This window comes from Monodelphis domestica, chromosome 1 (assembly GCF_027887165.1).
Source record: "Monodelphis domestica isolate mMonDom1 chromosome 1, mMonDom1.pri, whole genome shotgun sequence".
NCBI classification, from domain to species: Eukaryota; Metazoa; Chordata; class Mammalia; order Didelphimorphia; family Didelphidae; genus Monodelphis; species Monodelphis domestica.
Genome location: NC_077227.1, coordinates 261,958,023 through 261,984,523, shown reverse-complemented (window position 1 = coordinate 261,984,523; position 26,501 = coordinate 261,958,023). Strand labels below are relative to the sequence as shown.

General features: G+C 37.1%; 1 protein-coding gene across 1 annotated transcript; it reads right to left on the bottom strand.

Moving 5' to 3' along the window:
• Positions 1 to 57: 57 nt before the first annotated feature.
• MED6 (mediator complex subunit 6) lies at positions 58 to 21,859 on the bottom strand. The gene is made up of 8 exons (XM_001368548.5): positions 21,708 to 21,859; positions 11,827 to 11,986; positions 9,213 to 9,304; positions 4,303 to 4,385; positions 3,857 to 3,965; positions 2,645 to 2,760; positions 1,156 to 1,183; positions 58 to 454 (listed from the first exon to the last, which is right to left on the bottom strand). Exons 1-8 carry the CDS (start codon positions 21,727 to 21,729, stop codon positions 324 to 326), a joined length of 741 nt encoding a protein of 246 aa, XP_001368585.1. The 5' UTR covers positions 21,730 to 21,859; the 3' UTR covers positions 58 to 323.
• Between the last annotated feature and the right edge of the window lie 4,642 nt (positions 21,860 to 26,501).

The following is a 26,501-nucleotide window of genomic DNA, read 5'->3' as shown; positions in this document are numbered from 1 at the left end:
ACCAAAATGTAGTATTGAGGGAACGAAGCAAACGAACAGAAAACATTTAAAACCCAATAATCTATAAAGTTATTTTATTTGATAAACACATATATACACATAAGGCTAATGTGGGGAAGTATATAAAAGATTAATGGGAAAAAAACCTAATATACAAAGAAGGGAGATGAAATCCTTTTTTAAGAGAACCAGAGCTTCTTATAAAGAAAAAAGTAGGAATTTTAAATCTTATAATGATATACACAGTCTTTGCTACAGAAGTCTGATGTCATCTGGAGAGAGGGAATTTTGAATGTTTCTCTTTGATGCTGAGGAAATGACATTCATTGTAGCCGCATTCGTTTCTCAGGAGGGCATTTAGTGCTAGTTGTCTGCTGGACATTTTTGGGAGTCTCCTTTTCCTCAGTTTTTATAGCTTCGGGTGTAGGCTCTGGCTCCTTTTTGGTTTGATCCACTAATAACACAAACACCATGTTGAGGGTGAGGTTAAATGTATGTTTCAGAAAGTTCAAATTTTCTTTTAATTCCTTCTAAAAACATGTCATAACTAATACAATTATTTGGAGGGGAAGGAGTTCACTTAAATTAATTCACTTAAATTCCTAAAATACTGAGATTCTGCCCTTTTCCTTTTTAGCACTTGGGATTTTTAAAGCTAAGTGTGGCACAGAATTATTTTATTGTAATTCTGAGTCCAACTGTCCTTAAAAAACAAAAAAAAGTATCTTATCTGATTTAAAGTTCTATTCTTTCCTAGAGTTAAATGAAAAATAGAACATTTTCAAAATGTATTATTTCATTATGTATTGCACATATGATGCATTATATATAAAATGAATTTTTAATATTATGTATACATGCACACATAAACACTCTCACTCAAACTCAAAATATAATTCACTTTGCAGGCGCAATTGCCACTTCCATGAAAGAACTGTATAAAATATTTATGTCATTTCCTTGACAATTCAGAAGACCTTAGAGGTAGGAAACAATAAAATGCAGTAAATCTAGGAAGACAAAGTGATTAGCTATTCATATAGCCTATAATCTGCCACTTCTCCCATCAAATACAATGTTAATGAGTGCATTTACTTTTGTTCTCAACAAACTATTTTTCTTTCCAATTTGCTAGCAATGGTAAGATGTTCATACCTGGAACAGGCTTTTCTCCAGGTTTTTGCTGCAACAAGAGAAAGAGGCAGTTTATTAATAACAATTATACTGCACTTTAAAATTTACTAAAACCAACTCCTTTTTCATCTAAATTTTAGCCTTCCCTGTGCTAATAATTTCCTATGTATCCTGCATAATGCTAGATGTGTTTGCCTGTTGTTTCTCCCATTAGATTCTAAGTTCCTTGAGGGAAGGCACAGTCTATGTATCCCCAGCACAGTACTTGGCACAGAGTAGACACTTAATAAACTCAACGATTGAGTCTCACAACCATCCTGGGAAGTATAAAGTATAAATGTTATTATCTTTATTTTAGAGATAAAGAAACAAAGCATCAGAGAAGTTAAATGAGCTAGTCACAGACCTAGAAAGTCAAAGCAGGGATCTAAATGTGTACCCTGACTCTCAAACTCCTATACTATTCTTTTTTCCTTCTTGTTTTTGCTTTTATACTGTACTAAAAATCTATTCCAAACTTTAAACAAGCTATAACTGCCTCAATGATATCTATGCAACACTGTTAGAATGACTGATTCTAAAAAAGCAAAAATTTCATTATCCTCTAACACATTTTTCTTCATTAGGACTAAAATTTCCCATCCTCTGTCAAAAAACCTAAAGGGAAATCAGAGCAAAATTATCATCAAATTCATTCCAACAAAAAAAAACCCAAAAAACAACCAATCCTGATATACCTAACAAAGACCCCACTCTAGTGACAACAGTCTTACTCAAAGTAGTAGAGGAAATGGAGTAAGAGGAAATGAAGTGAAGTAAAATGATGTTCACATAAACCTTTCTGAATCTCCATCCTCCACACACAGATGCTAGTATGCCCTACCCAATTATTTTGTATTTAATTTGTATATATTTATATATTTGATCCCCACAATTAGATTGTAAGCTCCCTGAGTGCTTAGACTTTTGTGATTCTGACTTTGTATCTTCCATGCCTAGCACAGTGCTTAACATATAGTATATAATAAATAAATGTTTCCTGGTGGGGCACAGAATTCCTATTAATTCCCTTATTCATCTTTAAGGGTCTTTTCTATACTATACATTCACATCTGCCCTTATTCCTCTCCATGTCAACTTTGTTCCTTTGGCAACCTATTTACCATTCCCATCACACAATCACTCTATGCCTGTCCCCTCCTATTTTCCTACAATATAACCTACATTTGGAATGTTCTCTTCCTAAATTTCAAAACTTCCATCCTTTCCATCATCTTAAGAGAATATAAAATCTCATTTTCTCCATACAACTGTCAATCTTCCCATCATGTTAGGATTCCTTTTATGGATCCATTATGTATAACTGTTTCCCATTCTTTTCTCTAGACAAGTCATCAGAAACAAATATAAAATACATTAACTAAAAATAATCTCACTAATCAGACATAATGGATGCTTAAGTGTTAAAGATTGCATATTTAAAATAAAAACCATCAGCAAAAGTTATTACCTGAACAAATTTGGGTGGAAATTTCTGTCGCAGATCTAAGAGTAAAGCATCTACACGTTGCCTTTGAAAAATAGAACTTGGTTCTTCTTTTCTCTTGGCTTTAGGTTTGGCTTTATCTGTAACATGAAAAAAAGTTTAAGATATAATACCATAACCAGATAAGAAATTGTGCCTTGTATTCATTATCTGTCAACTAAGTACATTTTGTGGCCACTCAATCTAATGTCAAACAGTCAAACAAACAAACTAAGCTTTCTTCTTGCAATAAAAAGTTCTAGCAATAATAGCATTTAAATCTATATGGAAAGGCAGAAACATCTCAATTATTCATAACACAATCCCAAAACTTAGTAAAGTAATTGTTAATATGCAAATAAGTAGAAGTGCTCAATAAAACCTTGGACTCAATATCAACCTATTGATCTTGGACTTGGATGGTAGAACCAAAAGCATTATGAGGGAGGACTTCAAAAGAATGGACTTTCCTGCCCTTCCTGTTCATCTTTCCCCTTAAACTCTTTTGATCTTCCTCCCCCAACTTGCCTTATCCCCCACTCTTTTCCACTTCTCCCAAATTCTCCCTCTTTCTCTTTCTTAAATGGCCTTGGTATGGACTGAAGTATATATAATTTTTATTATTTCCGTATAAAAAAATTTTAGATTCCTTTTCCCTAGTTTTAAGAACAAGTAGGTCCATTTAAAAAAAAATTCCCTAATAACAATAAAAACACTAATGTTGAGTCAATTTTAATACATTAAAAAAAATAACAAGGATTCTAAGCCCCTTCTGTGGGATTCATCCAAAGGAGAAAAGTGTCTTTAATAGGGTTTATACCAGAAAGCTGTCATTAAATTATACATATGTTTTAGGCTAGGAGAGAGAATGTCAGATAGAAATCATACTGATGAGTAGATCTTCATTTAGATGTCACCTGGATTATTTTTTTGTGCTTTTTTCTTGGTTACTCTTTTGCCTTTCATTCCCAAGATATCCTTTCATAGAGTAAATCAAATCACATTTGAAATAATAGAAACTAATATTCCAAATTAAACTAGTTCTCTCATCAGTTTCAGTTGCAATGATTTTTTTTTTTACTCTGTAAATACTTCTCCCTGGGGTGGAAAAAACATATTTAAAAGTATACATTATTCTCTAAGACAGCATTTGCATCATTTGCACAAAATCCCCTAAAATGCCTTTGATTGTCCTACCTTGTTCTTCTTGATCTTTGAAGTGCCACCAGTACCCTTTGGAAGGATGGTAACGACAATATGACATAGCTTCATCAAAAGCCGACTGAATTCCATGTACTGCAGTGAGCTTACAAAAGAAGGAAGTTGAGTTCTTTACTGGGTGAAAAATTACAAGAGTAATCCAAAAAATGATGTTTTTCTTACAAGTACAATATTTTCTGTGGTTCTCCAGAAAAAAAAAATAAAACTATTTAGCTAGGTTTCTGGTATTCAGGTTTAGAAATGACTCAGAACATAGCTATCCTTGGCCAACATGGAGATCAGGTTTCAAAAGTAAATATTCTTAGGGAAGTTTGTCAAAGAGAGAAATCCTTGTTTAACACTTAAAGAGTGTTCAACTCACTGGTTCCCTTCCCTGACCACTCACCCCAACCCCAAACCCTTACAAAACTGCAAACACTTACCACTCTGGAGTTTATGACAGATCCCAAGTCAGGTGCCTGATAAATTACTCCCGCAATGATATAATAATCAGCTAATGGAATAACTGAAACAATAAAAAAGCATTCCTGAAATTTCAGTATGTGACAGAGATAAATATAAATATTGCTCAGTTTTTGTTAAAAGATAAGAAGAAAATTGTGTAACAGTAAAAAAAAATTATTTGACAGAAATGTAATGTAGAGCAATGCCCAAGCCAATGACATGAAAGGACATCAAATGCTCAGACTTTTGGCCTCCTTTAGGAAAGCTAGAATCTAGGGATCATTTTTCTGGGAAAGTGGGCCAGAATATACTTGCTACATAAAGAAAAATAGAGTGTCTGAAAAGTCTTAATGCAGTTTTAAGGTTTTTGGTACTGCAATCTTATCTTTCTCTAGTCCTTTTCCTTTGGCAAAAAGATCCTCTCATGAGATCTGTTCTCTACTTCCTTTCCCATCTCCTCACAATAGCAGCCTTCTCACCCAGGAGATGGCCATGACTCTGCCCATTAGCTACTACCACTATTATACTGGATCACAGTCTTTTCTACCTCCAGGACAGCAGCATCTTCTGCCCTTCTTCTCCCTTTTATGCATAGCCGTCATCTGTTAAAATGTAAACTCCTTGAGGACAGGGACTATCTTGTTTTCTTGTGTTTGTATCTCCAGCACAGAGCACACTTGGTGACACACAGTAAGCACTTAAAAAATGCCCCACCTACAAAAGCTAATGTTTATTAATTAGGTATTATCATATGTAGTATATAGCTATATATATGTGTGTGTGTGTGTGTGTGTGTGTGTGTGTGTGTATAAAGCATAAAATAAGCATAACACATCAGTAACATCTGAAAGCCCAAAAGAATAATTTAGGAGACCTGAGACAGTCTTTTAGTCATCCCAAATGACTTCAATGCTAAGCAAGCACAAATGCAAACTGGCTTGAAACATGATCTCCCTCAGGGATAGGGGGCTCTTCCCTGACATTCAAACAGCATCCAGATGTAGGAATTTCATGCTCTCTCCCCAATATATATTTCTAGCCCCATCTTCTGCTACTACCTCTTTCACATACACATACTTCCAGAAAACAAATTGGGTCTATCCTCCGCTCCTGTGTCTCAAGAGACTTTTCCTCTAAAGCTCATGTTTATGTGACACATAGTGTCAGGAATGGATTCATATTTGCATTCTCATCTGCTGAGAAATATTTGAAGTTCAACCTAAGGGTCACTTCCTCCAAGAAGCCTTCTATCATACCTTCAAATTTTTCATAGCTCCCTGACTGGATCTTCCTTTTGCACTGATTATCACTCTGCTCATTTAACAGCTATTTATGGACAAAGTCTCTGCACTCCAGTGCTCACCTCTATTTGGACCACATGTTATAATCATTTTTGTGACTCCAACAACTAGCACACAGTAAGCACTCAACAGGAAGATGGAATTTGAGAGCTGTAAGAATCATATGAAAGGAAAGGAGAAGAGAATAAGAACTTAATGGGGTCTAAAAACTTAGTGATCAAAAGGGAAACTAAACTAAATCATAGAAATATCAAGATGACCTCAATTTTTCAGATTTGGTGGAAAATCCATATGATAAGATCAGTATTTACCAGGTATATACACAGGGGTCAATGATGAAAAACCTTTGTACAAACTGAAATAAAAATGGTACTTTTTGTAAATAGTGTGATATGGAAATCACTTTAAAAGACTGATATATATTAATTTAAGGTCGCCAAGGAATTCAGCTATGTAATTCCTAAATGAAAACTCAAGTCAGCTGTTAACCTTTTTAATGGTGTTTTAATTACAAACAGGAGGAAGAAAAGTATTAGAGGAAAAGAGAGAGAGGGGGAAAAGGGAGAGAAGGGAATAGGGCTTAAATACCCACTCTGCTTAAGCTGAGCCAAAGGCCCAAGGCCCTGGATAGCCGAGGCAAAGAAAAGAGATCAGTCCCTATCACTCATGTGACCAAAATGGAGAAACAGTCTCAGGGCTCCTCCACAACAAGCACCAGGCTCCAACCACCCACTTTCCTCCACACAGGAAGTCCCCAGAACTCCTCAGCTGTCCTCTACCTCACTTCCTGTGTCTCACCTGTGCCAATGGTGGCTCTAGCTTCACCCAGGACCGCCCAGAGAGCTGTCCCCTTTGCACATGTCTGTTGAAGGCCATATTCTCAAATAATTAAATCTTGAGCTTTGCTGCAGCCCTTCCTAAATCCTGTTACCCTGAGTAGGGTGGAGATTGTAGTTTCCAAGACCTGATTCTGTCATTCCAAGTATCTCTATTGTTATTGATCAGAAAATAGCCAAATCCCATCCTCTAAAGAATGGTTTGAACAGGGTTGAGTAGTTTTGAAATTCACAATAGCAAAGAACTGGAAACAACATAGGTATCAACTGAATAGGGAATGGCTAAACAAGCTGTGGTGCAAGAATAATGAAAGTACTGTGATATAAGAAGCTATGATTCATACAGACATTCATAGAAAATACAGATGAATAAATGCAAAGTAAGCAGAACAAAAAAATTACAAATGACTACAAAAATGAAAATGAAGAGAAGAACCAGACAACCAAAACTGAGCACTGTGAAATTATAATAATCAAGCTTGACCCCAAAGGCAAAAAAATAAGAAATTACCACCCTTGTTTCTTTGCAGAAGGGCTATGACTGTGGATAAGAGACAAAACTGCCTAGTACTGCTCAAACAAGATTAAAATGTAATTATGAAATGTTTAACAAAATAAATAAAAATACATCATAGAGAATGTTAATTTGAGGCTTTCTAAGTCAGCATGCCACCTGCAAGGACCTAACACCACTGGTATGGACCACTATGCAGGATGACAGACTTGATAATAGTACTAGTTAGTTTATTTTTTCTTTTTTATTCTTTATTATATGGGACAGTTTTCTGGGAGAGAAACACTAAGAATGTATATAACAAAAGACATCAACAAAAACTTATTTCAAAAAAATTGCAATGAATGTGCAAATGAAAAATCTAATTAGCTAGGTTTAGAAATGCCAGGGACATGAAATTTCCATGTTTATATTAATAATGAAAGGGCCTACAAGGAAGAACATAGAAGATGTCACCTACAAAACTAATCAACACAGAAATCATGCTGAACCATTTTTAAGAATAATTAACACCTCAAAGGTAACATTAGAACTTTTTCTAATATTCAGTTCTCAATATCACAAATTACTTAGGTTTATTAGTTTGTTCTTAAACTAAGGCCATGAAATCTGACATTAACTTTAGATTTCTTTTAATCGATTAAACCAATTCTCAAAAATTTTGATCCTCCTATTTGGAACTATGTCCAAGGAGTTATAAAACTGTACATACCCTTTGATTCGGCAGTACCACTACTGAGCCTATATCCCAAAAAGATCATTAAACAAAGGGGAAAGGACTTACTTGTACAAAAATATTTATAGCAGCTCTTTTTGTGGTGGCAAAGAATTGGAGACTGAGGGGGATGTCTATCAACTGGGGAATGGTTGAACAAACTGTGGTATATGTTGGTGAAGAAATACTGTTGTGCTATGAGAAATGATGAACTGGATGATTTCAGAAAAAGCTAAAAAGACCTACATCAGTGATGGCAAACCTATGGTATGGGTGTCAAAGATGACACACAGAAAACTCTATGTGCATGTAGGCCACCCTCCCACTCACCCTCCAACCCTCTCCCCCAGAGTTCATTACTAGAAAGGCAGAGGGACTCAGGGTAGAGCTACTCCCTTTTCCCTTTCCACTGCACCTGATGACATCTTTTCACATCACCTGCCCCTCTTCCCAATAGCTCAATAGGAGTGCACAGTGGGTAAGAGCTGGAAGGGAGCAGAGCACTCAGGCCACTCCCCTCCCTCTCTTTACACTCACTAAAGATATTCCTCATTTCACCCACCCTACTGCCCAGCAGCCCAATGGAAGCACTTCATCCCTCCCCTGTGTGGAGTAAGAGGGGGGGGGGGGAGGGCAGGCATGGCACTTGGTCTGGGAGGGTAGAGGGGGTGGGGCCTGGCACTGTGTCTCTAAAAGGTTCACCATCACTGATCCCCAGAAACTGACAGAGCAAAATAAGAAGAATTGGGAGAACACTTTGTACACAATAACAGCAATACTGTACAAATGATTAACTGTGAAAGATTTCTCTACTCTCAGTCATACAATGATCAAGGACAATTCTGAAGGACTTATGACACAGAATACTATTCACTTCCAAAGAAAGAACTGTTGGAGTTAGAATACAGTTAAAGCATACTATTTTTCATATCAATTTATTTATGGTTTTATTTTGGGGTTTGGGTTTTATATGAATATTCTCTTACAACAATAATTAATCTGAAAGAATGTTTTGCATAATACATGATCATGATACCGATCAAATTGCTTACCATCTCCAACAGGGGGGAGAGAAGAGAAGGAAGAGATACAATTTGGATTGTATATTTTTAAAAAATGTTGAAAATTGTTATTACATGTAATTGAGAAAATATCTTTGAATAAAACTTTTTAAATTTTTTAAATAACAAAAAATTTACATAAACAAATGCAAAAAAAATTATATACAAAACAAAAAAAAATTATGTCCCTCATTAGAATAAGGATGTATTTTACACAACATAAACAGCATTTGAAACTATGAGCAAATACTATTTCTTTGCACAGTTAACATTTTGCCACAAGAGGGCAACCTCTGTTCTTTCTGGAAAAGGCCGCATGCTTGGGATATGATTTTAGGGGGGGAAAAAAAACATACTATTGACAGAACTTCCCAGTAATCTAAAAAGAACCTAGAAATTATAAAATAAGGAAGCCATGGAATTTTGAAAAGAAAAAATGGTCTAAAGTATATATAACTTACCTTGTGTAGAGGACTGCCGCTGTTGTTTCCGAATTATGAAAAGAATGGGCTCTTGGGCATGCAAAAGGATGTACTCTACTCCAACCATTTGACTGAAAAACAAAACACTTGGAATTAAGAAATCTATAAAAGCTATTTCAAAATAACTTCATAAGATTATCAGGATACTGACAGGATACAATAATTTAAATGGTAAAACATCATCATCATTTTTAAGATATGAAAGGTAACTAGCATGAAGAAAAACACTTCTGTAACTTGGTGGATCCACAATTAAAACTAGGGTTGAAGCCCTAGATGGTATCTCCAGTTGAAATCATTCTCACTTCAAAATGAAAAAAAGTGTCTGCTCAGGAAATTCATTTTCACCTCTCTGAAGTTTATGAATAAAACAGCTTCAATTAAAGAAGTATAATGAATTTGCATGCACAGTTTTAGGAAATAAAGCAATGCAAGAGAGATGTTGTAGGTCATAGAATATCAACAAATGCAAACTAAGGATCCAATATTTTGTTCACTTGCAATTGTAAAGTTTGTGCAAAGACAATAATAAATGTTTATGATGGACTATGTTGAGAATTATTAGTAAATTATTTAAGTGCAAGTAATAACCATTTACATGAAAAATCAGCTTTAAAAAAATACCAAAATAAATGTACTTTTTGAACAGTTCTCATATTTACCTGGGAAATGAAAGAAATAACACATTATTATGTGATATCTTTTAAGATGTAGGAGAATCTTAATGACCAGTAACAAAATGACAAACCCTTGACAGAAGGAATTGTTTCTTTTGATTTCTATTTATTTCTATAATACTCTATTACATTCTATTTTTTATTTCCTGCCATGCATAAATTAATAAATGCTTTTTGATTGACTAATGAGAGGTAGTATATATAAAGGATAAAAGTCTGCAAATCAAGTTCTAGGCAAATCACTTTACCTTTTAGTGTCCCAAATAACCAAGACTAGAAAGCGCAGAGCAGGTATCAATCTGCATTGGTAGAGGGAGTTTCCTACACCAATGAACTGCAGGTTCCCAAACCTACCCTATTGCCCCAAAAAGAATTCTAATAAAGCATGCTTATCTCTTTGTTCAATAGGCTAAAATGTATCTGTCTTTTCTCTCAAATAAAGTCTTGTCCTATGTACATCAAGTACTTGGATGAGCATACTTGAAACCTCGAACAAGCAAAAGTACAATGATATTTTGAGGAAAGGTTCTTTTATTCCTATATTTCCTAGTGTTTTCAACAGGAATAGGTGTTTTGTCAAAGGCTTTTTCTGCATCTATTGAGACAACCATGTGATTTCTATTAGTTTGGTTGTTGATATAATCAATCATGCAGATGGTTTTCCTAATATTAATCCAGTCTTGTATTCCTGGCATAAATTCCACCTCGCCATGATGAATAATCCTTATGATAATTTGCTGTAGCATTTTAGTTAGTATTTAATATTTTTGCATCTATGTTCAAGGATATCAATCTATAGTTTTCATTCTCAGTTTCTGGTCTTCCTGGCTTGGGAATCAGTTCCATATTTGTATCATAAAAAGAATTATGAAGTTCCTTCTTTGCCTATTTTTTCAAATAGTTTGTAGAGTAGTAGAATTGTTCATTGGCCATGGGAGGGGAAAGGAAAGAATATGAATCATGAAACCATGGAAAAATATCCTAAATTAATTAACTAAATAAACTAAATAAATGAATGAATGAATGAATGAATGAATAATTAAAAAAAATAGTTTGTGGAGTATTGGGATTAATTGATCTTTAAATGTTTGATAGAATTCACTTGTAAATCCATCTGGCCTTGGTGATTTTTTTCTTAGGGAGTTAATGCAAAGGTCCAACTGATATAAATGACAATGATTCCATTGTTAAAACACTCCCTTATATCAGATTAACCAAAATCATTGCTACCCACCAGATTACAGACTTTGGAGGTGAACAGAACCTTAGGACTACAGTCCAATCACCTCATTTTATGTTTAACTGGTGGAAATAAATTAGTTTTATAGGCATACTTTGCATAATGCTACCCCTACAAATACTCTATTAATGTATTACAAACATACTCTGTCCCAATTTCCCAACATTTAATGCTCCCTTCGCAGAATTCCACCCTTGGTCTAGCAAAGAGTAGTGAGTAGCCAATCAGAAAATAGTTGCTGGGAAATCCAGGAAGCTTTTTTTTATTCACTCCAATAAGAAAAGAGTTTCCAAGGCAGATAAAAGATGTATTTCTTTGTTTCTATTTTAGATTCTGAAGTCCAACTTTTGGCCTCCCAGGACTGAATGTACCATTTCTGATACTGTTTACATGGAACTAAATGCACCCTATATTGTTTTCACCTAATGTCATGTTTTCATGGAAGCAAACAATCATTTCAGATAGGATACACCTTTCTCCAGGGAAAGCTTTTTAATTAAAAGCCAGAAATTGGGAATTCTCTTTTATAGCTATTTTATCTATTCCTAATATTATGTAAGACTCATATGCTTCCTGATGACTTCTCTGTAATTCATGAGTTATGACTATAGAATTAGCAGGTCAACTGGGTAGTCCTTCTAGTTGGCAACAATGCTGTGTTCTTACAATAACTTACTTTAAATGCTCCAATGTGAGCCTTTGCATTTTGACCACTTCATTATTACACGTACGATCATAAAAAGGGTTACTTCGTTCGGAGAAATAGTCCAAGACGCTGCCACTGTTCAATATAGGGATCCAGGAACTGTCAACCCATGAAATTCCCAGCAGGTTGTCTAAGGAAGAGAAACAAAGAGAGGAGAAATCAAGGAAAAGATGGAAACATGTTTTAAGCAAATTATATACAACTATCAGCTTTCCTTTTATCCTCTTCCCATCAGGTTACTCTCACCTCAAAAGAGTGGAACAGTTTTTTAAAAAGGATGATAGGGTTTTAAAAAATGAGTTTTTATTAACATCTTTTTAAACATCATCTTAGTTTTCCCAAGCATATCTCCCCTTCCAGGGAGCCATCCCATGTAAAAAATATCATTTTTTAGAGAGGAAAAAAAGGGGAAAAAATGCCACAGTTGGTCAATACCCTAAAAAGTTGAAAAACATGTACAATATCTAATAGCTGTGGACCTCTCATCTCCACAAATGAGTCAGTTGGGAGCTTCCTCTCATTTTGAGCCATACTTGTTCCTCATAGTTTTGCAAAATTCACTTTAAGCTCTGTGTTTATTTATTCTTTCCATTCACATTGCTGTAGCTATTATGTATTTTTTTTTCTTGGTTCTGTCACTTCATTCAACATTAATCACATCATATAGATCTTTCCATGCTTCTCTGTATTCATTACATTCATCATTTCTTACAGCACACTATTTGGCTATTTCTCAACTGATAAACATCTATTTTATTTCCACGCATCTTTGATATCACAAAAAGTGCTGTTATTTTAAAAAAAAAATACATATATATATGGAGGAGTGGGAAGGCTTTCTTCTTAGCAATGGCTTTCTTGAGGTAGAAGCCCAGTCATGGAATCTCTTGGCCAATGAGCATGTACAGTTCGGTCATTTTATTTGCATAATTCAATCAATCAATATTAAGTATCTACTACTCAGGCACTGTGCTAAGCACTAAGGTAACAAAAAGGCAAAAAACAGTTCAACTCTTCAAAGAACTTACAATCTAAGGGGGGAAACAACATGCAAACAAATATCTACTATATGTATATACATAAACTACAAGCAAGATGAATAGGAAATAATTAACAGAGGAAAAGTACTAGAATTAAGAGGGATTGAGTTGAGGAAGGCTTTCTGTAGAAGGTGGGATTTCAGTTGGGACTTAAAGGAAGGCAGAAAAGAGTAATTGGAGCAGGGGAAGGAGAACATTCCAAGCAAAAGCTGGAAATCAACTGGAAATCAACAGCAACAAATGTGCTAAATCTACCACTAGCATTCTGTTGTGTTCCCTGAAAAAGTTGAAAATTTTATCTTGCTGCTAAATTCTTGGACTGACTCCAAATGCAAATTTCTAGAGCTCTGGTCTAGGTGAAAGGAAAAGATGATTGTTTCTTATACTCTAAAAATACAGAGTATATGTGTTTGGATCTTCCAGTTTAGAAAGAAGCTCGGTAAGCTAGAAAGCATCTAGAGGAGTACAAAAATTAGGATAGTAAAAGACATGGAATTTAAATCACACGAGGATTAGTTGAAAGAACTAGGCCTCAAGAAGAGAAGATTAAATGGGGACATGACAGCTATCTTCAAATAATTGAAGAGTTGTCATGAGAACTCAAGACAGTCATTAGGCACCTGCTATGTGTCAAGTACTATGCTAAAGGCTGTCAAATCAGAGAAAGGCAAAAGGCAACTCCAACTCTAGAGAAGCTTATAGTTTAATAAAGGAAACAAGCAAATACTTATGTACAAATGAGATATTGTAGACCAGATTAATTTGGAGTTAAAAGGGAAGGCACTATTGTTAAGGGGAAATGGGAAAGGCTGAGATGTGAGATTTTAGCCAAGACCTGAAGGAAAGCTAGAGAGAAGTAGACAACAAGGAATGAGATTTCCTGGCACAGGGCATTGCCAGTAAAAATGACAGGAGACAGGAAGTGGAGTTTATTGTTCAAAGAACAGTAAGGAGTTCAGTATAACTGGAACATGTAACATATAGAGGGGAGTAAAGTAAAAGAATGAAAAGGTAGACAAGAGTAGACTTGTACTTTAGGAAAGTCAGTATGACAGCTGACTTAGAAGATGGATTGAAGGACTTGAGGCAGGGAGAACAATCAACAGGCTATTATAATAGTCTAAGCATGAAGTGTTGAGGGACTACATAAGGATGGTGACAATGTAAGAGAAGGGGGTATATATGGGAGATATAATGAAGGTAGAAATGGCAGGACCCGAAAATGGTTGGCTATAGGGGTTGAGGGAAAGAAGAATGAGAAGGAATGAAGAGCTGAAGTAAACACCCAGGTTATAAGCCTGGAAGATGGCATAAAATTTGTTCTATTGGGCCCCAGATATGCTTAGAAGTTCCAAAATGGCAAATTTAGGTTTAAAGTCAGGAAAAAAACAATTAAAAATTAGAGCTGTCTAAAATAGGAGTAAGTCACAAAGAAGCTCATGGCGGGAGGAGGGAGAACATTGATACACTGGAAGGGTAAAGAGGTTGGAGATAGGAAATACTCTACTCTTATGTGCTTTGAAACTGACCCAAAGAGGGAAGAACAATCCAATCCATTGGGGAAGAGAATAGATTTGCGCCCTGTAGGGGAGTAGAAGGGTAAAAAATGGACTGGTGGGGAGGGAAGCAGTACAAGGGAGGGAGAGGGTAAAGGGGAAATTTTAAAAAGACTACAGGGGAAAATACGGGAGGGAATAAGAAGGGAAGGGGGGTAGAAAGGGAAGTAAAATAAAGGTGGGAATTAGGGGGACTGACTATAAACAAACATCGGTGTAGAAGGAAATAGTGAAAGAAGAAAAGGCAGGACCAGGAGTAGAAATCAAAATGCTGGGAAATGCACAGCTAGTAATCATAACACTGAATGTGAATGGAATGAACTCACCCATAAAACGCAAGTGAATAGCAGAGTGGATTAGAATCCAAAACCCTACCATATGCTGTCTGCAAGAAACACACATGAGGAAGGTAGATATACATAGGGTGAAAGTATGGCACCAAATCTATTGGGGATCAACTGATAAAAAGAAGGCAGGAGTAGTAATCATAATATCTGACAAAACCAAAGTAAAAATAAATCTAGTTAAAAGAGATGGGGAAGGTAATTACATCCTGATAAAAGGCAGTATAGACGACAAAGAAATATCTGTACTCAATATGTATGCACCAAATGGCATAGCATCCAAATTTCTAAAGGAGAAACTAGAGGAGCTCAAGGATGAGATAGATAGAAAAACTATACTAATGGGAGATCTGAACCTTCCTCTATCTGAACTACATAAATCAAACTAAAAAATAAATAAGAAAGAGGTGAGAGAAGTGAATGAAATCTTAGAAAAACTAGAGTTAGTAGATATATGGAGACAAATTAATAAGGACAAAAAGGAATGCACCTTCTTTTCTGCAGCACATGGTACATTCACAAAAATTGACCATGTATTAGGGCACAAAATCATTGCAAACAAGTGTAAAAGGGCAGAAATACTAAATGCAACCTTCTCAGACCACAATGCAATAAAAATAATAAATAGTAAGGGTTCATGGAGAGATAAATAAAAAATTAATTGGAAATTAAACAATATGATTCTCCAAAACCAGCTAGTTAAAGAATAAATTGTAGAAACAATTAATAATTTCATTGAAGAAAATGACAATGGTGACAAAACCTATGGAATGCAGCCAAAGCAGTACTCAGGGGGAAAGTTATATGCTTGAGTTCATATATTAACAAATTAAGAAGGGCAGAAGTCAATGAATTGGGCATGGAAATTAAAAAACTAGAAAGTGAACAAATTAAAAATCCTCAGATAAAGACTAAACTAGAGATCCTAAAAATCAAAGGAGAAATTAATAAAATTGAAAGTCAAAGAACTATTGATTTAATAAATAAGACTAGAAGCTGGTACTTTGAAAAAACAAACAAAATAGACAAAGTACTAGTCAGTCTAATTAAAAAAAGTTAAGAAAAAAACCAAATTGACAGTATCCAAAATGAAAACGGAGATCTCACCTCTAATGAAGAGGAAATCAAGGCAATCATTAAAAACTACTATGCCCAATTATATGGCAACAAATATGGCAATCTAAGTGATATGGATGAATACTTACAAAAATATAAATTGCCTAGACTAAAAGAAGAAATAAATTACCTAAACAACCCCATATCAGAAAAAGAAATTGAACAAGCCATCAAAGAACTCCCTAAGAAAAAATCCCCAGGTCCAGACAGATTCACAAATGAATTCTATCAAACATTCAAGAACAACTAATCCCAATATTATACAAACTATTTGACAGAATAAGCCAAGAAGGGGTTCTACCAAATTCTTTTTACGACACAAACATGGTACTGGTCCCAAAGCCAGGTAGGTTAAAAACAGAAAGAAAACTATAGGCCAATCTCCCTAATGAATATAGATGCAAAAATCTTAAATAGGATACTAGCAAAAAGACTCCAGCAAGTCATCACAAGGGTTATCCAGTATAACCAGGTAGGATTCATATCAGGAATGCAAGAATGGTTCAATATTAGGAAAATCATCCACATAATTGACCATATTAACAAGCAAACCAACAAAAATCACATGATTATCTTAATAGATGCAGAAAAAGCCTTTGACAAAATGCAACACCCATTCCTATTGAAAACATTAGAAAGTATAGGAATAGAAGGGCCTTTCCTAAAAATAATAAACAGTATATATCTAAAACCATCAGCAAACATCATCTGTAATGGGGATAAACTCGAAGCCTTCCCAATAAGATCAGGAGTCAAACAAGGATGCCCATTATCACCTTTAATATTTAATATTGTACTAGAAACACTAGCAGTAGCAATTAGAGAAGAAAAAGAAATTGAAAGTATTAAAATTGGCAATGAGGAGACCAAGCTGTCATTCTTTGCGGATGATATAATGATTTACTTAATCCTAGGGAATCAACCAAAAAACTAGTCGAAATAATCAACAACTTTAGCAAAGTTGCAGGAAACAAAATAAACCCTCATAAGTCATCAGCATTTCTATATATCTCCAACCCAGTTCAGCAGCGAGAATTAGAAAGAGAAATTCCATTTAAAGTCACCCTAGACAATATAAAATACTTAGGAATCTATCTGCCGAGACAAACACAGGAACTATATGAACACAACTACAAAACACTCTCCACACAATTAAAACTAGATCTAAACAATTGGAAAAACATTGATTGCTCATGGGTGGGATGAGCTAACATAATAAAAATGACCATCCTACCCAAACTTATCTATCTATTTAGTGCCATATCCATTGAACTTCCAAAAAACTTTTTTACTGAGTTAGAAAAAACCATAACAAAGTTCATTTGGAAGAACAAAGGATCAAGGATATCCAGGGAAATAATGAAAAAAAAATACAAAGAAGGTGGCCTTGCAGTCCCAGATCTCAAACTATATTACAAAACAGTAGTCATCAAAACAATTTGGTACTGGCTAAGAGACAGAAAGGAGGATCAGTGGAATAGACTTGGGGTAAATGACCTCAGCAAGACAGTCTATGACAAACCCAGAGACCCCAGCTTTTGGGACAAAAATCCACTATTTGATAAAAAACTGCTGGGAAAATTGGAAGACAGTGTGGGAGAGATTAGGTTTGGATCAACACCTCACACCCTACACCAAGATAAACTCAGAATGGATGAATGACTTGAATATAAAGAAGGAAACTATAAGTAAATTTGGTGAACACAGAATAGTATACATGTCAGACCTCTGGGAAGGGAAAGATTTTAAAACCAAGCAAGACTTAGAAAGAGTCACAAAATGTAAAATAAATAATTTTGACTACATCAAATTAAAAAATTTTTGTACAAACAAAACCAATGTAACTAAAATTAGAAGGGAAGCAACAAATTGGGAAACAATCTTCATAACAAAAACCTCTGACAAAGGTCTAATTACTCAAATTTATAAAGAGCTAAACCAGTTGTACAAAAAATTAATCCATTCTCCAATTGAAAAATGGGCAAGGGACATGAATAGGCAGTTTTCAGTCAAAGAAATCAAAACTATTAATAAGCACATGAAAAAGTGCTCTAAATCTCTTATAATCAGAGAAATGCAAATCAAAACAACTCTGAGATATCACCTCACACCTAGCAGATTGGCCAACATGACAGCAAAGGAAAGTAATGAATGCTGGAGGGGATGTGGCAAAGTAGGGACATTAATTCATTGCTGGTGGAGTTGTGAATTGATCCAACCATTCTGGAGGGCAATTTGGAACTATGCCCAAAGGGCTATAAAAGACTGTCTGCCCTTTGATCCAGCCATACCACTGCTGGGTTTGTACCCCAAAGAGATAATAAGGAAAAAGACACGTACAAGAATATTCATAGCTGCACTCTTTGTGGTGGCCAAAAATTGGAAAATGAGGGGATGCCCTTCAACTGGGGAATGGCTGAACAAATTGTGGTATATGTTGGTGATGGAATACTATTGTGCTCAAAGGAATAATAAAGTGGAGGAATTCCATGGAGACTGGAACAACCTCCAGGAAGTGATGCAGAGTGAGAGGAGCAGAACCAGGAGAACCATGTACACAGAGACTGATACACTGTGGTACAATCAAACATAATGGACTTCTCCATTAAAGGCAATCCAATGTCCCTGAACAATCTGCAGGGATCTATGAGAAAAAACACTATCCTCAAGCAGAGGACAAACTGTGGGAGTAAAAACACCGAGGAAAGGCAACTGCTTGACTACAGAGGTTGAGGGGACATGATCAAGGAGAGACTCTAAATGAACACCCTAATGCAAATACCAACAATAAGGAAATGGGTTCGGAGCAAGGACAAATATGATACCCAGTGGAATCGCGTGTCGGCTAGGGAAGGGGTTGCGGGGGGGAAGGGAGGAGGGGGAAGAAAATGATCTCTGTTTCCAATGAATAATGTATGAAAATGACCAAATAAAATAATGTTTAAAAAGAAAAAAATAGGAGTAAATACCTTGAGAAATAGTGGCTTCCCTCTCACTATGAATATTTAAGCATAGGTTGGATGACTTATTTAACATGTTAATGTAGGGATTTCTTTTGGTTATGGATTGGATTAGATTGCATCTAAAGGAATCTCAACTCAAAATTCTGGTTACATCATATTGTTATCTCAATAGAAATTTTTAAAAATTTGTATTAGAAGGGAAGCAACAATTTTTGGGGGGGGGGGACTCTATAACAAAAACCTCTGACAAAGGTCTAATTACTTAAATTTAAATGGAGCTAAATCAATTGTACAAAATGTCAAGCCATTCCCCAATTGATAGATGGGCAAGGAACATGAATAGGCAATTTCAATAAGCACATGAAAAAGTGTTCTAAATATCTTATAATCAGAGAAATGCAAATATAAACAACTCTGAGATACCACTTCACACCTAGCAGATTGGCTAAAATGACAGCTAAGGAAAGTAATAAATGTTGGAGAGGATGTGGCAAAATTGGGACATTAATGCACTGCTGGTGGAGCTATGAATTGATCCAACCATTCTGGAAGGCAATTTGGAACTATGCCAAAAGGGCTCTAAACGACTTCCTGCCTTTTGATTCAGTCATACTACTGCTGGGTTTATGCTCTAAAGAGATAATAAGGAAAAAGACTTGTACAAAAAAATGTATAGCCTTGCTCTTTGTAGTGGCAAAAAATTGGAAAATGAGGGGATGCCCTTTGATTGGGGAATGGCTAAACAATTTGTAGTATCTGTTGGTGATGGAATACTATTGTGCTCAAAGGAATAATAAAGTGGAGGAATTCCATGGAGACTGGAACAATCTCCAGGAATTGATGCAGAATGAAAGCAGCAGAACCAGGAGAACATTATACACAGAGACAGATACAATGTGGCATAATCAAATATAATAGACTTCTCTGCTAGCAGCAATGCAATGATCCAGAACAATTCTGAGGGACTTATGAGAAAGAACACTAACCATATCCAGAGAAAGAACTATGGGAGTAGAAACACTGAAGAAAAACAACTACTTGATCACATGGGTTGATGGGGATATTATTGGGAATGTAGACTCTAAATGATCATCCTAGTACAAATATTAATAATATGGAAATAGGTCTTGATCAATGACTCATGTAAAACCCAGTGGAATTGCTCATTGGTTACAGGAGGGGGATGAAAGGAGGGGAGGGAAAGAACATGATCCATGTAACCATGGAAAACTATTCTAAATTAATTAATTAAATGAATGAACTTAAAAAAAATTTTTAACTGCATATAAAATCCTTCAAACTTGCTTAGGTAGGAAATTATCAGAACCAATTGTTGATTATGAGAATAATAATATGATAGCTTGTTCACAGTCAGAGAGTTGGAAGGAAAGAGTTGAAAGCAAGTCTTCCTAATGGCACATCCAATCATCTAACCACTTCACTACTCAGCCTTTCCTAATATTTTATGGTTCTAGACCTACATAGGAATAGGGAAAATGTTGACAAATTAGTAGATGAATACAGATTCTATTTTCAGCAAATATCAAGTATAAAAATCACCAAATAAGGTTGGTATGAAACTGGTTAGCTAAGTCACTTAAGAAGCTCAAGTTCTGGGTTTGATCCCCAGGTGCACAAATTAACTGTGGACAAATAGCTGTGCCTTGCAGGACCTGTCCTGGTTGTTGTGAAACTCAAATAAGATAATGTGTGTAAGCTCTCTGCAAACCTGAAAATGTTATATAATTGTCAGCTATCTATTAACTTTGTTCTATAAATAAGGAATGCATTCCTAAGTAACCAACTATATTGCTAATAATGCCTGCTCCCTTAGGAATGGGGAAGGTAAGGTGAGAATGGAGAGGATAATATAAATCATAATCAATGGAAAAATTTCTCAAAGAATATGCCTCATTTCTGGTGAGTCTGAATTATGAATAGTGTGTATAAAAAGACTATATTACATCACCAATGATAATTTGTACAAGATAGATGGTGTAAAAGACATCATCCAGGATATAAAATAGACTGGGAAATGAAATGGGATGCTAATGTAGCTGAAGCAAAGGATAACGGATGGACAGCCAGAGTGCTCGATAGCTCTTCACATAATTTTAAAAGATTCAGAGGAAAACCTATAATACATTGGGTACCACTCCTCCCAGTCTCCCTTTATGAGAGGGTCTGGATAAAGGTCACAGAAGACAAAAATATGGGGCATCACTGAGCTTGGAGGTGAGAAATACAATAAATATGCAATCTTGACAGCAAATAGAAAGCCATCCTCAAGGGCATTTGAAAGGGGTTCCCATGAAAGAACATCTAAATAAATCTTTTTCACTGTCCCCCTTGCCAGCCAGTCTCAAAATTATTATTTCTTGATTTCTAACAAGTGGCCTCGCTTAGCAAAACATATCTTGTTTGCATGCCGTTGTTTTCATGCTATCTTCTACTAGAGTTTCTTGGGTGGAGAGACAGTTTTCTGCTCCAGCACATAGTGAGTACTTAATAAGCTTGTTGACTGGCTGGAGGACGGGAAGGGACGGAGAAATAGCTACAGGAAAATACCACAGGCCCAACACCTCCGTTTCCTCTCACTATAGTCCCTTCTGCTTTCCTGAGGCTTCTGACAGTTCATGAACTGCCTCGTTGACGGGAGACGAGTTCCTCCTCTCCCGTAACCAAAAGGGCCCCTTACAGAAATGCAGTAGAAGGGGGAGAAAAGAAGGGACAGGACTACAGGACTGAGGCTGCGGGGGAGGGAGGGAGGAAGGAGGCAGAGAAACCCAGCTAAAATTACAAAGACGAATAAAACAAAAAAGCTTCAGTTACCTCGAATATCTACCGCCGCCATAGTGCCAAACTCACCGCCGTCTCTACTCACTTCCGGCGCGGAATAAGACGTCAGAGGGGGGAAACCCAACGCCGTTTTACAAAGTCAGAAGAGGTTGGAAAAAAGACCTAAGGGGGCGGAGCTAGATTGAATTGCGAGAGAGGAGAGGAAAGAGGAAGAGGGAAGAGGAGGTGGAGAGATTAGGGAAGGGGGAAGGGGAGGAGGGAAAAGGAGAAAGGGTGGGGGAAAGAAGGAAGGAAAGAAGTGAAGGGAGGTGGGCTCAGTGGGGACAGGAATGGACCTGGAAGAATAAAAGGCTGATGTGAGGTACTGGCCAAAGTGGAGGGGGAGTCAGGGAAGAATAAAAGGCCAAATTGTTTGGGGGGGGACTTCTCTAGAGATGTTCCAGCCTCAGCTGGCTCCACATCCTGGTAGATCATTATCTTCCCTACCCTTTGCACCAAAAATCATTCACCAATCCGATTCCCTGTAGTAGATATTATTATTCACATTTCCAAGGCAAGGTTTGTTCCCATTTTACAAGAGATGAGTTGAAGCCTCAAAAATTTAGAAACACTTGTCCAGAGTCTGGCAAATTAATGTCAGAAATGAGACTACCCAGGATTGTGCTAATGATTGTTTAACAAATACCAGGCACTTTTTAAAAAGTTTTATCTGTATTACCGACATTTTTCTCCATCACTTTCTTCTACAATTTTTGGAGGATGAGATGACCAAGGCTGAAGGATGTGCGCTAGCCCTGGCTTTACTTGCCAAAAGAAATAAAAGTTGTTTTGGAATAAGGACATGGCTGAATGGAAATATAAATCTAGCAATCTTGAAAGCTGCTTCATATTTTGATGTTTAAAGTCAGTCAACAAATATTTAAGTGGCTACTGTTTGCCAGGAACCATGGAAAGCTCTAGGGATATAAAGAAAGGTAAAAATAGCCCCTGCTCTCAAGGGGAGATAACAGGCAAGAAACAATATAAAATCAAGTCATACACAGAATACATTTGGGGATAATTACAATGACAACTGACTGAATGTATGGGAATGGGGAGAGATTTGAGGCGGGGAGACCACCCAAAAGGCTATTGCAATGGTAGTAGTCTTTCGGTAACCGAGGATGACAATTGTCTTTGGGAGTTTTTGTGCACAAAGACACTTGTGCATGAAGATTTAAGTGGAAAAGTCGATGCACAGAGACAGTCCCACTCTCTCGGCGTTGGAAGCCTGGGTCCATTGGCAAAAAATATCGTTACACCTAGAGACTTCCTCAGCTGCAATGGATGGCCGTGTTGTCTTTTTGTGCTCCAACATGCCCTAAGCACTCCACAGTGCTTCGCTGCATCGCCATCTCAGCCTTTGAACCTTCTTATTGGTTTCTTCCGCCTGTTCCGCCGAAACAGTCTTCACATGCTGGGTGAGCAAAGCCCTGGTTCACGAGGGGTCCACGATGTCCCGATGGCTACCCTCACAAGGTTTAGCCAGCCTGTCGAAGCTGTTGCCCGGGGTGTGGCCGCTGCAGGATGCTAGCAGCTAATAGGAGCCACAAGTGAGAGCTGGGTCTCAGGTGAGGGTCAGAGACTGGAGAGCTGCCCTAGGAGGGTACGACAAGCCCTCCATACCAGAGATACTACTCTTTCCTGAGCACCCCCTACACCCCTGATATAGATTTTACATGTGCAATCATGTAAAACATTTCTCCACAACAATATTTTTGTACAAAAAGAAATGATGAAAGAAAATGAAAAAAAGTTTTATTTGGCCTGGATTCAGATTCCATCAGTTCTTTCTTTGAAAGCAGATGGGGGAGGCGGAGTAAAGATGGTGGTGTAGAGGCAGCAAAAGTTCAGACCTCTAAAAACCCTTCCTTACTGATTACAAAATAAATGCTCCTAGGGGATGGAAAATCAAACCTAACAACAAGACAGAGCCAAGGAACCTTTCTGCTGGTATGCTGGTATGCATAAAAGGTATGCTCCTAAAAGCCGGAATTCAAGAACACTCCAGTTTAAGGGGAAGGAAGAAGAAAGGTCCTGGGACCCCTCCCCCCCCAGAACACTAAGCCTCTAGTGGCAGCTAGAACCTCTGGGCAGGCAAAGGCGCTGGTCTGGAGGGAGTACTTGCGGACAAAGCTGTGCCAGGCTCAGAGCATCCAACACAGACAGTGGGAAAGCAGTTAGAGAAAAAATGCAGAGCTCAGAGTGGGAGGCATAGTTGCAGCACTGGAAACACTCCATATTGTACACTGTAAAGATTAAAATTTAGGGGAGATGGGGAGACTGAGGCATCTGAGGCAGAAATTAGTTTCTCTCTGCAAGGAGTATTATATTTTTTAGAGGTTTATTAAAGGTTAAAGATTAAGAATATACAAGTAAGAAACATGTGCCTAGGCCAGAGGCCTAGACAAAATAACCTCACATCATGGAAGAGACGCCTCTGCTCCAAAACGGAAGTCCAAAAAAAAAGCCAAGACCCCTTCAACAGCCTTTGAATCCGCTTAAATACCTTCTCAATCTCGGCCCAGGTGAGATTACAAGGCATTCTGGGGAAGTGGAGCAAAGGCTCATGGGGATTGTAGTCCTGTATTCGAGTCTATTTTTTACAACACCCATCCCTTCCCAAGGACTTGGCCTCAGGGCACATTTAGCAACCCAGATGGACTTAATCACATCAAAGCCTTCAGAGGGCAGAAAAGCTCAAGCTCCAAAACCTCGCCCCCACAGACTGCTGGACTTAACCCCATCAAAGGTTCCAGAGGACAGGGAAGCTCAAGTTCCAAAAACCCTCCCCCACAGACTGCTTTGAGAGATTTGCTGACAGAGCACCAAGGGTGAAGGTGGAAAGAAAAGCCCAAAACCACACACACACACACAAAAAATGAGAGGAGCAAGAACTCAGGCAACAGCAGGGAGTAAAGAAGGGGTAAATATGAGCAAACAACAACAAAAAAGAAAAAAATTACAATCGATAGCTTCTGTCGCAAACAATCAAGCCATTCTCCAATTGATAAATGGGCAAGGGACATGAATAGGCAGTTTTCAGTCAAAGAAATCAAAGCTATTAATAAGCATATGAAAAAGTGTTCTAAATCTCTTATAATCAGAGAAATGCAAATCAAAACAACTCTGAGGTATCACCTCACACCTAGCAGATTGGCTAACATGACAGCAATGGAAAGTAATGAATGCTAGAGGGGATGTGGCAAAGTAGGGACATTAATTCATTGCTGGTGGAGTTGTGAATTGATCCAACCATTCTGGAGGGCAATTTGGAACTATGCCCAAAGGGCTATAAAAGACTGTCTGCCCTTTGATCCAGCCATACCACTGCTGGGTTTTTACCTCAAAGAGATAATAAGGAAAAAAACATGTACAAAAATATTCATAGTTGTGCCCTTTGTGGTGGCAAAAAATTGGAAAATGAGGGGATGCCCTTCAATTGGGGAATGGCTGAACAAATTGTGGTATATGTTGGTGATGGAATACTATTGTGCTCAAAGGAATAATGAACTGGAGGAATTCCATGTGAACTGGAACAACCTCCAGGAATTGATGCAGAGTGAGAGGAGCAGAACCAGGAGAACATTATACACAGATACTGATACACTGTGGTACAATCAAATGTAATGGACTTCTCCATTAGTGGCAATGCAGTGATCCTGAACAATCCAGAGGGATCTAAGAGAAAGAACACTATCCACATTCAGAGGAAAAGCTGTGGGAGTAGAAACACAGAAGAAAAACAACTGCTTGAATACATGGTTTGAGGGGATATGGCTGGGGATGTAGGCTCTAAATGAACATCCTAATTCAAACACTAACAACATGGAAATAGGTTCTAATCAAGGACACATGTAATACCCAATGAAATTGCATTTTGGCTGCAGGAAGGGCAGGGGGAGGGGAGGGAGGGAAATAATGTAACTCTTGTATCCAAGGAATAATCTTCTAAATTGACTAAATAAATTAATTTTTTTAAAATGAAAGCAGATGGCATTTTTTTATCATGAGTCCTTTAGGATTATTTTTGGATCATTGTATTGCTGAGAATAACTAAGTTATTCACAGTTGTTCATCATATAGTATGGCAGTCACTGTGTAAAATATCCTCATGGTTCTGCTTGCTGTTCTCTGCTTCACTTCATATAAGTCTTTCCAGGTTTTTCTGAATTCTTCCTGCTCATCATCTCTCATAGCAAAATAATATTCCATTACAATTATATCCTATAACTGACTAAGCCATTCCCCAATTGACAATGTAATATTTATAGGGGAAAATGGGTGGGATTGAATAATAGGGCATACAGAAGGTTTTGTAGCAAGGAATGGAGGAGTTGAAGGAGAGAGATGCCCCCTGCCGAGAGGCTATTTTTGAAAAATGGGGTTCCTGAGAAATGGGCCACTTATGATATCCTGAGGGGATGTCTTCTATATAGATTGATGTTGCAGATACCCCAGAGCAGGTAAGGGTCCACAGACCCTCCTGAGGGACAAGCCTCCCTCCCAGACTTAGTCGCCCAGCAGGGGTCCAATAAGGACCATGTATAGTTGAATGGCTGTCCTGAGGTTCAATTCCCTCTATGTCCCCTGAAATGTTAATCCTCTTATCTGACTGAGATATTCAAATAAAGATAAAATTTTATAACAAGTTTGGATTGGGGAGGTATCAGGGAAGAGGGAAGAGGGATTTCCCTAGATGAGGTTTGAGTATCTATCAGCTTTTGAGCTGAGGCCAGACCCACAGGCTGGTGGAGGGCTTCTGTTATTCCTATCTATGCTAATCTG